The 13,311-nt window shown below is 43.1% G+C and overlaps 1 protein-coding gene across 11 annotated transcripts in view; it reads right to left on the bottom strand.

The window, feature by feature from the left end:
• The window catches only part of MAP3K13 (mitogen-activated protein kinase kinase kinase 13), a 94,265-nt gene that overhangs the window by 24,765 nt on the left and 56,189 nt on the right, over positions 1-13,311 (bottom strand). For 9 of the 11 annotated variants that reach the window (XM_076341756.1, XM_076341762.1, XM_076341751.1 and 6 more), the window contains 2 exons: positions 6,103-6,493; positions 3,068-3,642 (listed from right to left, as the gene is read on the bottom strand). In XM_076341756.1, coding sequence (XP_076197871.1) covers positions 3,068-3,569 — 502 coding nt within the window. In that variant the 5' untranslated portion in view covers positions 3,570-3,642; positions 6,103-6,493. The remainder of the gene's footprint in view (positions 1-3,067; positions 3,643-6,102; positions 6,494-13,311) is intronic. The other 2 variants (XM_076341752.1, XM_076341761.1) reach the window with 1 other exon arrangement.

The raw sequence follows: 13,311 nt of genomic DNA, 5'->3' as shown, positions 1-13,311 counted from the left end.
GAGGCCCTCTATAGACAGACAGAAGCAGCCTCATGCTTACAAGCCCTGGTCCTCATGGGGGACTTCAACCACCCCAACATCTGTTGGAGGGACAACACGGCAGGGCATAAGCAATCCGGGAGGTTCCTGGAATGCGTCGATGATAACTTCCTTCTCCAAGTGGCAGAGGAGCCAACGAGGAGAGGTGCTATGCTGGATCTTGTTCTCACCAACAAGGAGGGGCTGGTGGGGAATGTGAAGCTCAAGGGCAGCCTGGGCTGCAGTGACCACGAAATGGTGGAGTTCAAGATCCTTAGGGCACCGAGGAGGGCGCACAGCAAGCTCACTACCCTGGACTTCAGGAGAGCGGACTTCGGCCTCTTCAGGGATCTCCTTGGTAGAGTGCCATGGGACAAAGCCCTGGAGGGAAGAGGGGCCCAAGAAAGCTGGGCAATATTCAAGGATCACCTCCTCCAAGCTCAGGAGCGATGCATCACAACAAAGAGGAAGTCAGGCAAAAACGCCAAGAGGCCTGCATGGACGAACAAGGAGCTCCTGGACAAACTCCAACACAAAAAGGAAGCCTACAGAGGGTGGAAGCAAGGACAGGTAGCCTGGGAGGAATACAGAGAAATTGTCCGAGCAGCCAGGGATCAGGTTAGGAAAGCTAAAGCCCTGATAGAATTAAATCTGGCCAGGGACATCAAGGGCAACAAGAAAAGATTCTATGGGTATGCTGGGGATAAAAGGAAGACGAGGGAAAATGCGGGCCCTCTCCAGAACAAAACGGCAGATCTGGTTACCCGGCACACAGAGAAGGCGGAGGTACTCAATCACTTTTTTGCCTCGGTCTTCACCGGCAAGTGCTCGAGCCTCACCGCCCAAGCCGCAGAAGGCAAAGGCGGGGACCGGGAGAATGAAGAGCCGCCCACTGTGGGAGAACATCAGGTTCGAGACCATCTAAGGCACCTGAAGGTGCACAAGTCCATGGGACCCAATGAGATCCATCCACGGGTCCTGAAGGAACTGGCGGATTAAGTTGCTAAGCCACTATCCATTGTATTTGAGAAGTCATGGCCAGTCCGGTGGAGTTCCCACGGACTGGAAAAGGGGAAACATAACCCCCATTTTTAAAAAGGGAAAGAAGGAAGACCTGAGGAACTACAGGCCAGTCAGCCTCACCTCTGTGCCTGGGAAGATCATGGAACAGATCCTCCTGGAAGCTATGCTAAGGCACATGGGGGACAGGGAGGAGATTTGAGACAGCCAGCATGGCTTCACCAAGGGCAAGTCCTGCCTGACTAACCTAGTAGCCTTCTATGATGGAGTGACTACATCAGTGGACATGGGAAGGGCTACAGATGTCGTCTCTCTGGACCTCTGTAAGGTCCCCCACAATATCCTTCTCTCTAAACTGGAGAGGTATGGATTTGATGGGTGGACTGTCCGGTGGGTGAGGAATTGGTTAGATGGTCACATCCAGAGGGTAGTGGTCAACGGCTCAATGTCCAGGTGGAGATTGGTGAGGAGTGGCGTCCCGCAGGGGCCCGTATTGGGACCGGTACTGCTTAATACCTTCATCAATGACATAGACAGTGGGATAAAGTGCACCCTCAGCAAGTTTGCGGATGACACCAAGCTGAGTGGTGTGGTCGACACACCAGAGGACGGGATGTCATCCAGAGGGACCTGGACAAGCTCGAGAAGTGGGCCTGTGTGAACCTCATGAGGTTTAACAAGGCCAAGTGCAAGGTCCTGCACCTGGGTCGGGGCAACCCCCGGTATCAATACAGGCTGGGGGATGAAGGGATTGAGAGCAGCCCTGCTGAGAAGGACTTGGGGGTACTGGTGGATGACAAGCTGGACATGAGCCGGCAATGTGCGCTCGCAGCCCAGAAGGCCAATCGTAACCTGGGCTGCATCAAAAGAAGTGTGGCCAGCAGGTGGAGGGAGGGGATTCTGCCCCTCTGCTCTGCTCTGGGGAGACCCCACCTGGAGTACTGCGTCCAGCTCTGGAGCCCTCAGCATAAGAAAGACACAGACCTGTTGGAGCGGGTCCAAGAGGAGGGCCACAAAAATGATCAGGGGGATGGAACACCTCTCCTATGAAGAAAGGCTGAGAGAGTTGGGGTTGTTCAGCCTAGAGAAGAGAAGGCTTCCGGGAGACCTTATTGCAGCCTATCAGTACTTAAAGGGGGCTTATAAAAAAGATGGCGGCAAACTTTTTAGCAGGGCCTGTTGTGACAGGACAAGGGGGAATGGCTCTAAACTAAAGGGGATGTAGATTTAGACTAGATCTAAGGAAGAAATTTTTTACACTGATGATGGTGAAACACTGGAACAGGTTGCCCAGAGAGGTGCTGGATGCCCCATCCCTGGAAACACTCAAGGTCAGGTTGGACGGGGCTCTGAGCAGCCTGATCTAGTTGAAGATGTCCCTGCCCATGGCAGGGGGGTTGGACTAGATGACCTTTAGAGGTCCCTTCCAACCCAAACTATTCTACGATTCTATGATTAAAGGACGTATTTCTGGAAAGATAATTACTGAATGATATTTTAAAGAGTAAAATTACTCGTGAACAGAAAGACATAAAATTTCATGTAATATGCCCATAGAAAAGCAATACTTCTGCTATTTGGTGGTCAACTGGAGACAGTCTTCACATACACATACAGGAGTGGAAATGCATATGTCAATGTTTTTCATCTGGCATGATGAAAATACCTATGCTTATGTTTTTCATCTGGCATGAAAAAAATGCAGAAATGAAGTAGTTGGTACAATCCCCGTGTTCAACACAATTCTTCCTGATTCTCACTTACACAAATACTCAGTTCAGATTCAGACCTTGTCACAACGGTCCAAGGCATGGGTCAGAACAGCTAATTGTTTTTGACTCCATCATGAGCTGCCTTTGCTACAAATGACGACTGTTGGCTGTACAGTGCAGGTTTTCTCTTTACAAACCCATAATAAGGCTGCACAAGACAAAAATGGTCACATGGAAAGCTGGGAAAAAGCTCTGGGTTGCTTTCCTCATCTTCACACATTCCCCCAGAAGCAATAAAGGTTTGCTTCCCTACTTACCTTGCTGTTGCAGTTTGTAGTCTGTGGAGTATGCCTTGCCTATGATGTTCCACACGGGCCTCAGACAACCGAAAAGTCCCTCAAGAAACCCACCGCTCCCACTGCCTGATCTGTTGAACTGGACTTTAACATCATCCGCTCCACTATTGCTCTCTCCATCCATAGTGTTCCTGTTGCCCTGAGGAATGGCTGTTTCAGACTCATCCTGCTCTCGCAGCTGCAGCACGCTGTTCTCAAATTGGTCCCTAGAGTCCTCGCTGATGCTGGTCAGCACTGCTGCAGTGACTGGGCTGCTCATGTTTTCAATGAGGTCTGCCTGCAGCAAGCCCTTGTCACGCACATCCTCTATGAGCTCGGGGGACGGGTGGTTTCCAGTAGGTGGATGTTCATCATGTAACCTACTAAAGTCTTTATCTTCACAGAAAGCTTTGCCGATCGAGTTTGGAGAGGAAGACAAGCTCAGGCGCTCCTGAGTACTGGCCATGATGCCGTGAGTGTGCATCAAGGAGATGGTCTGAGTTGGTACTTAGAGAATTAGTACAACACAATTCAGATGTGACACACAGACCCAGTACCTGAAACGAGAGGAAAAAAGAACAACTTTCAAATTTTTATTTAAGTATTTTCACTACATGCACTTCCACAGAGGCAAGCTGATAATTAACTAGACATTCCAGACAACTGCTGATACTTAGTAAATAATTACTGCCCTAAAAGAAGCAAATAAGTTATGCCAACAGAAACTCCACTCACACAGTACTCTCAGTAACCTACTGCAGGAATTGCCTGGTAAACAAACACCACAAGTTTTAAACAAATGCCTAAAAGTCAAAACCGTGAAAGACTCTTTGCAGCAAAGAGCTGTTTCTTCATGGTTACTATAGCATTTATCAGACTGAAGCTGACCCCCAGGGGTTTCCCAGCTCAGGTATGGTTTGAGTCCAGTCACTGTTTCTGGGTCTGGCACAGCCCACAAGCTCAGGATTCCTCTGCAAACCCTTGAGACAAGACATTAGAGAAACAAAGCACAGTGATATAGGTACCTTGAGTCCACCAAGGGATGGTTTGTAGCTGCTCCCTCAGAGCCCCACCTAGTTACAACCATCCTAGTCCTCTAGTTTAATCCTTTCAAGTTTAATGTAGCAAGATATGTTACATTCTCTAACCATGTACATATCAACCTCATAAACAACTAAGAATTACAGAGCTTCACAGGAACAGTATACCCTCCTCTCTGATCTCCCTCCTTCCACAAGCCTGAAGAGCATCTCCTCCCACTGCTCTGCTTTCCCCCTGCATGAAGTTCCTGGTAGTCTGCATATAAATTCAGAGCTGGTGTCCCCTTTTAGAAGTCCTCCCATCTCTCTTCTCTTTCTACGTGCTCCTCTGAAAGACACTTTTTCCACAATCCAGCATAGTGCCACCTTTCTACAGAGCCAGGCCGACAGCAGAGGGTCGCGCTGCGATAGCTGCCCGCTGCCAAAGCACTTTTCTGGGGTAGAGCCACTTCTGAAACAAGAGTCTCTAATTTTGCACCAGAAGTAACTGAGTGCATTCAGCCTGTAACACAGAACAAAGTCCAATTTTAAATTCCATATGAAGTTGGGGGGGGGGGGCAATAGTAGTAACAGAAACTATTTTGTTAAAAAGTAAGATCAGTTACACTGGGTGCAAAGTCCCGGGCTCTGCAAACAGCTACTGAAAGGAAGAAAGAGGTGGCCAGGTAGCACGCAGCCAATTGAAAGGGGACAGCTCAGTCCCATAACTTCTCAAGATGAGGTCATTACAGAGATGAGAGATAACACCTTCAGCCTGGTGTATGAAAAGCTCACGCCCTGGGCTTCAGCCCCTCTCCAACAGCAGAAGCAGCAAATGGGAACAGCCAGGAGCCTGTTTTACGTTCCCATATTTCTGCCTGATCACATGGGGTATGCATAAAAGCTTAATTAGAAGAACGTCATTTAGGCTGTAAACTTCGTTCTTTAAAAGAAAGCAAAATAGCAAGTGAGACAAAAATTGCAGCACAGTCCATACCACTAAAGGAGCTGAATTAGACTCGTACAGGAAGCTCGAAGTTGTTTATTCCTGACCTACCTGTGACCAGCGTTACAATGACTGAGTCCCCAGCATGGGAAGCTGTAGGGTGACTGCAGTAGTATGGTTACTACTAGTAGTAGTTGTTATATGATCACAGATTTTGTTGTCAATATAAAGAAGAAAAGGGAAAAGTTTCAGACCTGAACAGAATTTCAGGAAAATACCAAAACAACTCCAACTCAGCACTCCTAGGCACTGCCCCTGCTCATTTCCAAAAGTCTGAGAGAGACAAGTGATTCTTTAAGCAAAAGCAAAATGTGACCAGTGTCCCTAAAGAGGAATCTGCTTTTCATAACACAGCATATTAAGCAATGTAAATAAAACAGTCAGTTTCCCCTGCAAGAAACCCCAGAGTAAGAGCCAAAACAAGAATTTGGGGTAACAGCATCCCAAAAGTATCTCAATTTTAAACAATGGAAAGTGCATTAAGGATTAAATCAGACTTGCAGGAGGATAAAATTGTTTTGCTAGAACACAACTCTCAAAATACACTATCTAATAAAGGCTAGGATTTTGCTTTTACCTTTCTACATAGTTTTCTGACTTCACAATGCATGATCATGTAAGATTTAACAGAGAAAGAACAGCTTTTCCTGTATGTATTTCATATTTTTCTAGTTTCTAAATGGATTATCAGCATCGTATGTGACTCCTCCTCCCCCCATGTATTTCTCAGTATTGCTTGGAAAGTTAAGCCTCTCTCTTCCATCCTGCTGCTGAAGCATGAAAATATATATACATTATGCTGCTAATAGCTACTAGACAGCCCTGACCTTCAGTTCACTTGTACTCTGGTATTATTTGCCCTACAGAAGCCTTTAAGCACAGTGCCCTGCCATCTTATATGCCACTGTATCTGCTTCATGGGGAGAGGAGGCATGCAAAAGTTACAAAATTATTTTCAAACTGACATGATACAGCCTTATTTAGGTACTTACATAAGCAGCCTGATTTTTCAGAGGTGTAGTGAACTCATTGTTTTGAGAGCATGAGATGGCAGCATTTATTTTAAAACAACTTTGTATCAATCCAACTTAAAGTGGTCCAGATACATTGGTGGGGGTAGAAGGCAGTTTCTGCCACAATGCATCAATGCTGACTTGTTGGGGAAAATAATTTTTTAAATTATATTACAGTAAATTCTGCAATGTGCAACCTCTTGCCTTAGCAAAATTTGATATAACACAGACAAATTGGGTTGTCTTCAACCTTGCCATCTCTTCAAACAAGGGAGGAAGAGCATTTTTCAAGCTTTATCGTCATGCCTCCCCTATTCTTTTGGTCAGAGTACCAAAGATATGGCTGAGATTGTTCACGTTGAACTCTTCCCTATAAAAGAAAAAAAAAATTTGTCAAGAAAAACATTTTCTTGAAAGTTTAAAGTTTCATTATATATAGACCGTTTGCCATTTGGGATGTTTATGATCTGTATGTGCCTCCTTAACTTTTACAGTGAAGAGCATAGTCAAGTGGCATTCTGTTTCTATCTTAGCGATGCTTCTGCTGTAGCAGTCTTCAAGTCAAAAGCTGAAAGCTCTGTGTGTGTAGGAGGTTTGTGCGCATATTCAAGATACTCGGATTTCACGAAGTGCTGCTGCAAAAGCAGACATCAAGGCAGACCTTCTGATTTAAACTATTTTGATGAGTTCATGCACTCTGCAGCTAACAGATTTATTTTATGTCTATAAGGAAATTTGAGGCTCAGTGTAATTTTGTACGATCACTTCTTGTAAATGATTCCATTTCCAGGCAAAGCATTTTTCCAGGCAAAATCCCACCATGCCCAGACAAAAGGAGCACAAAGCGCACCTCCTCCGGGAAGAGTGAGACTGCACCTCAACACGCCAGACAGCCCGAACTGCAGCTTAAAACTATTAGAAAAGTGACATTTTACCCGAATCGGCACCAGAGTGGGTGTATCAGTTACCACAAGGCATGCTCTCACGTTGCCTGATACTGTGTCTGCTCCTGGAAACATTGGTCTAGTAGGTGTTCATACACACACACACACGCAGCGCAACCAAAGCACATGGCTGCCTATACAAGCCCAGTATTTGTAAGAGTGTCAAAGCAATAGTCAGGTTTGAACACATGGCGGAGTTAAACAAATGCCTCGCATGGACCATAATGGCAGTTTCTCCTTTAAAGTGCTGCGCTAAAAATAGACTAGCAAATTACAATTCCAAATACAGCACACAAACAAAATGTTAGTATGCTGTAAAGGTTGCACAAGTACAAAGCGGTCTCCGCTCAGTTTCCTAACAGCACAAATGTCTAGTAATATTAAGTTAGTTTCCTTGAAGCACTATTTCCTATATTACCCAGTCAAGCATATTCTAAGCTTGCACTTCCAATATACAAAGGAAATAAAAGCAACTGTCTGATCCATGTTTAAGGGCTGAAAAAGAACAGCTGGCAGAAACTAGCCAGCTGATACACAGCAAGTATCAAGGACAGAAGAGATTCCTGTCCATATCACTACTTACATTCAAGCCCTGGAGTTCCCTTGCTTTTTCCTGGTACTCAGTGTGATTTCCTTCTGGCTACATTAGGTACAGCAAGGTAACCACACCTTTCTGCACTGATAACACGACTGCAATTTGTGTGTGTATCATCTCAAGACTAGTGCAATACTCCTGGCTTGGGACAATACTTTAAAATGTTCTAGAATCTAACAAAAATGCAAAAAGCATGCCTATAAAGTATATTTATCTTGCTACACATCTTGCAGCTGAGTTCTCCTGCCCCTTGTGATCATCTCTCAATTTCTACACGGGATATTTACAACAGGTTGATACGCAGTCCTCTCCCATCTCTTGACCTTCCACACTGTACAACTTCAGCACAGGAAAGCACTGAGAGTTGCTGAGTTGGCAAGTACCAGAGCTTTGGCTGTCATTTCTGACCTTTGGGTTTTGAAATTACATGATTTTATTACACAGGATTCCAACAAACTTTTTCTTTTCCTGGTCTCCTGGTGAGGAAAATGCTGCATGAGTGGATCAGATGCTCCTCTTACGCTGTACTTTTATGGTTTTATATTACTTGGAATATATGCTTGTGTTTTGCATGGTTCTTTTGAACACAAACTGTAATAGCAGATTTATTAATAGAGAATGAGTTACACATCATCAAAATGCAACTACTTTGTTTTCAGGGGGTTTGTTTTGGTTTGGTTTTTTTTTTTTTGGTGAAGTCACATTATTCAGAGGAAGGACTTGCAAACGAACTTATCCTGAAGCTTCACCCAGAACTGCTCTGCCTTTCTTTCCCTTCTCTGGGGTGGGGTGGAGGGAAGCTCTATTTTATTAGGTTTTCAAAAAAGAAACAACACTATTAGCTCGGTGCAGTATAACCCACATTATGGGCAAATCTTTAAGCTAACTATGGAGTAGCCCAAGGCAAAAGCTTGGGGTTTTTTAAGCAATCAATCTCTTTCTCGAGACACACTGCTCCTTCAAGGAAGCATGTTTCTTCCACATAACATACATCCCATCTCACACCCGCGTGAATGCTTAGCCACAATCCAGCCTTATTTTTAAGTATTACAATTATGATGTTGCCAAAACATAATTAATTTCTGATAAAACAGTTGAAAATTCTTCATCTGACCCACATGAGATTTTCTAACTGTCACTGCAACAGCTCTGAACACATTTATGCATGTACCCTAACTTATTCTACAAGAACACAGCAGATTTATCTGGGAAAACTGAAGTGGTGTAACACTGGCTTTTCTGTGCTTTACCCTGTTCTTTCTGGTTGTCAAATAAATACTACACTACTTCTGTACCTCCTGCAGAATACTGACTGGAATACATACTTTTCATTCCTTTCTCCAGAAAAATATTTGGACGCCACCTCAACATAAGACAACTAACTTTTGCAGACACCATAATCACCACCTGAGCTATGTGGTAGCAATTGTTTAGGGTTCACAACTATCATGATCATTCTAAAATGTTAACAGAATATTTTAACATAGCCATGGGCATTAAGCACATGAGACCACAGACATGTAACTATGTTGTATGTAGCTATGTGCATATTATCACAACAGAAGCTTGAACCCATGTGTATGTTGATTTAAGTTAGCCTTTATTCAATATATTCAGTCTATCCTAAAACAGGGACGCATCACTTTTGGCAAAAGTGATTTTACAGTTGTAATATACTTTTGTCTGTTGCTGTATCAGTGAGAAAGAGGAACTCTGTCTGGCTTTCTGATCTGAACCCTTTCTGACAATGACAAAAATAGTACGGTATACCAGCCAAGAAATATTCATAATGGCTGAATTTAAGCTCTGTGCATAGAGCCAGCTGGAGGTTTGCTATGCACCTTACGTATTCCAACTGAGCCTGTCAGAGTAGAAATAAGCGGCACCTAGACTACAGCATAAGGAGAAACCATACCACACCCAAATGACAGGTTCATCTATCCCCATTTCCTGCCTCCAAAACCCAAGAAAAGGATCTGCAGGCAGTGAAACCTCACCAGTGCAGTGTCACACAGTTCCCCATGATCTGCAGCTCACTGGCTTTCTCCATCAACAGCACACAGTGGTATTTTTCTATTCTATAACCCGCAAAGTATTTTTCCTGTGCAAATGTGTCAAAGAATTTTTTTTAACCACAACACTTTGGCAACCACTATGCTGTGGCAAGGAGTTTTGTAGCTTAACTGTATGTTGCATAAGGTTAACACCAACTATTCTTCGTTTTGCATCTCTCATCTAATTCCTTTCTTCGAACAACCAGTTGTTCACCGTTTCAGTGACACCTGAACCCTATTTATCTTCTTAATGCCAGCTGTGATTTTATGAACTATCTCATCATCCACTCCAACATCTTTTTTCAAGTTTAAAAACTCCCACTCTACCTTCTCATTCACCATATGAAAGCTGCTATGTATCTTTGAATACCTCCCTACATCTTTTCCATTTCTTCTATAACACCTTAGAGTTGGGGGAGTAAGACCACAGACAGAATCCCCAATGTGGGCACACCACAGAAATGTACAAAGGCATAATTTGCAGCCTACCAGTACTTAAAGGGGGCTTATAAAAAAGATGGCGGCAAACTTTTTAGCAGGGCCTGTTGTGACAGGACAAGGGGGAATGGCTCTAAACTAAGGGGATGTAGATTTAGACTAGATCTAAGGAAGAAATTTTTTACACTGATGATGGTGAAACATTGGAACAGGTTGCCCAGAGAGGTGCTGGATGCCCCATCCCTGGAAACACTCAAGGTCAGGTTGGACGGGGCTCTGAGCAACCTGATCTAGTTGAAGATGTCCCTGCCCATGGCAGGGGGGTTGGACTAGGTGACCGTTAAAGGTCCCTTCCAACCCAAACTATTCTACGATTCTATTCTATAATAATCATTTTTGTTCTTTGTTGCTTTCTTAACTATACCTTTAACGCTATCCGGTGTCTAAGCATGCTTCAGGATGTTGAGCTAACTTTCATGGGTCTCTTACATCCATAAGATCTCATTCTTGAGCAGTAAAAGCAAAGTCAGAGCCTAATTCTTATGTACAGGATGTTAAGATTAAATAGTATTTAATCAACACTAAATTTGACTGACATTTTATCACTCAAGTTCATGACAGCCTTCCGGTACTCTCTGCAATTGGTTTACATGTTTATTATCCTGAACAGTTTACTTCCATAGTCCCACAGCCTAAATGCTCTTGCTTCAGCCTATTCCTAAATGATCTGGATAAGGGAAGAAAAGGTGGAAAGAGTACGCAATCTCCAAAGCAGAGCCATATGACAACTCCTTTTAGAGAAAAATGTTTCAACATTACTGTCTATTTATCCCTACTCTTATTTCATACCATTTAACCAATCATTTGTCTGCCAGAGGGGTGTCCTTGTTATTTTATAGCTGTTTAGTTTCTTTAAGAGTCTCTGGTAAGTATTCTTGCCAAAATCCCAACAGATTGTATCAACCAGATCCCCTGTTCTCACATGCTCTTGACTCCTCCAAAGAAATTTAATAGATTCCCAAGGTGTTACTTCACCTTAAAAGAACTGTGTTGACTCTTGAAATTTGTACATCTGCACTGGCTCTCAGCATAGGAATGAATTTCTACCTCCACAAACACTATACAAATGTTTAACTAGGAACTCTGTCAACATAAGGTCACAAATTTGCGGGGAGTGGAGAAGAAGTGCTTGATTTGGAAAAAGAAATCAAGCATCCACTTCTTTTTTTGGCACAAGGAACAATGCAAAAAAAAAAAAATCACCTTTGCAAACAAGGCAGACAAAGAGCCAATCCACCCTCCCTTGTATTCAGGGAGATTTCTTCAGCTGATTTCAATGAAAGTGAGATTGATTCCTGTTTCACCTGCTAGCCAGCTTTGCAAGGCACAGTTTGTGAAATAAGCGGCTTACATAACTGTGTATTTTCAGCACTACATACATAAATGCTTCCTCTATCCTGTATAAGGTATTTTTGGATCTGCTAAAATGCTACTGTTCTTCCAGGGCTTTGCATTCTTCTGCTCAGAAATTGCATAATCTGATGCCATAGGAAATAAGTGATGTTGCATAATGATTCTTATATTCACTGCAGGATTTTAGTACTACATGCTTCTGTTGCAAAGCAGCCCTTTTCCATGTTTCTGGATTGAGGCCCTTGGTTTTTGAAGAAAGGATAATCTATCAGTCACCTGCCTTTGGGGGGTAGGGGTAACAAACCAAGGACCATCTTGTACCATACTGTTACAAGAATTTGACTTCACAAAAATCGGTTTAACTTTGTACGCCCACTTGCTACTTCTGTTTTCCTTCCCTCTGGTTGTTTGTATGTCTTGAGCTATGTGCATACATCAAACACCAGAAGTTTCATATACAGTCTTCTGACATCTAATTGACCATTGATACCCTCCACCACAGGCTCATCAATACTATTGTAAAACATTTAGCTGGTATAAAAGACAGACTAAACGCTGATTAGCCTTTTATACTACTGAATTACTATTGGAATCCATCTTAGATCAAAATTTAGAAATGACCTTAAGTTACACTCTTCTCTTTCATCTTTCCAGCTGTCTTCATAGTATGAAACAATGTTTAAAGCCCAGTCACAGACTTCAGGCTTTGCTCTACTCCTTTTCTCTTCATCCTTCAGAATTCTGCACTTTTTTCTGACCTTAAAGAGCCATGTTATATTACTAAAGAGCAATAACAGATTAAAGGATTTAAATTCAAATATTTTACAACTACAAAAACCAGGAAAAACTCAAAGTTCACAGACGCCTTATAGCTTCTTTGACATTGCCACATGAAGCCATTAAAATGTTCCAGTGTTACCAACAAACAGTATCTTGTAATTTCCCCCACTTACATAACTGAAACATCATGTTTTCCTCCAAGGAGTAGTGTTAAGATTAATTAATGTCTGAAAGATCTTTGAGGATGAAGATCAATATCAAAGTGCTATTTTCAGGAATCCAGTGAATGACTCAAACTCTCACTTTAATTCATGTGAGGCATCAAACTGGTTTCAGGTAAATTCACTCACACGCTTGTTCTTATTTTTGTAGTAGATATGAATTATTCAATATTTGCAAAGCACACTTGACATGTAAAAGCTATACACACAAACTTCTCAGCACTAACAGCTTACATGCTTCATACCCAGTATTAAAGTAACTAAACAACTATCCATGAAAGTACAAAAATTACTGGGGTACATGCAATGCTTTGGCCTCTATCAACACTACACTAAGTACCAGAGTGTGTGCACCTGATGGGAACGGGACACTTGAAATCCAGCTGGCAGATCTCTCAGATGAGAAATGACAGTAGTACTAAGTTGTATTTAGTAAGCACCATAACACTTCTATGAGCAAAGAGGATTACTCCTTGATAGAGAAGCAAGCACAATGACTTGCTCAGGAGCCTCTATTAAGCCTGTATTACCGACACAGCATAAGGGGTTAGAGCAACATCTGAGAGGTGTGATCCTATTCTTAGGCCACCAGAGCTTTACGTGATGGTAACGCAATCAAGACAGCACACACAACAGTCACGGACTGAAGAACTGTAGAGGACCCTCTGGAGGCCTGACATGACACGTGCCATCTAACACCCTGCAGAGACCTTCCAAAGCAGCGCTCAGCCCCTTGGTTCATC

This window comes from Aptenodytes patagonicus, chromosome 6 (assembly GCF_965638725.1).
Source record: "Aptenodytes patagonicus chromosome 6, bAptPat1.pri.cur, whole genome shotgun sequence".
NCBI classification, from domain to species: domain Eukaryota; kingdom Metazoa; phylum Chordata; class Aves; order Sphenisciformes; family Spheniscidae; genus Aptenodytes; species Aptenodytes patagonicus.
This window is presented reverse-complemented; position numbering and strand designations above follow the sequence as displayed.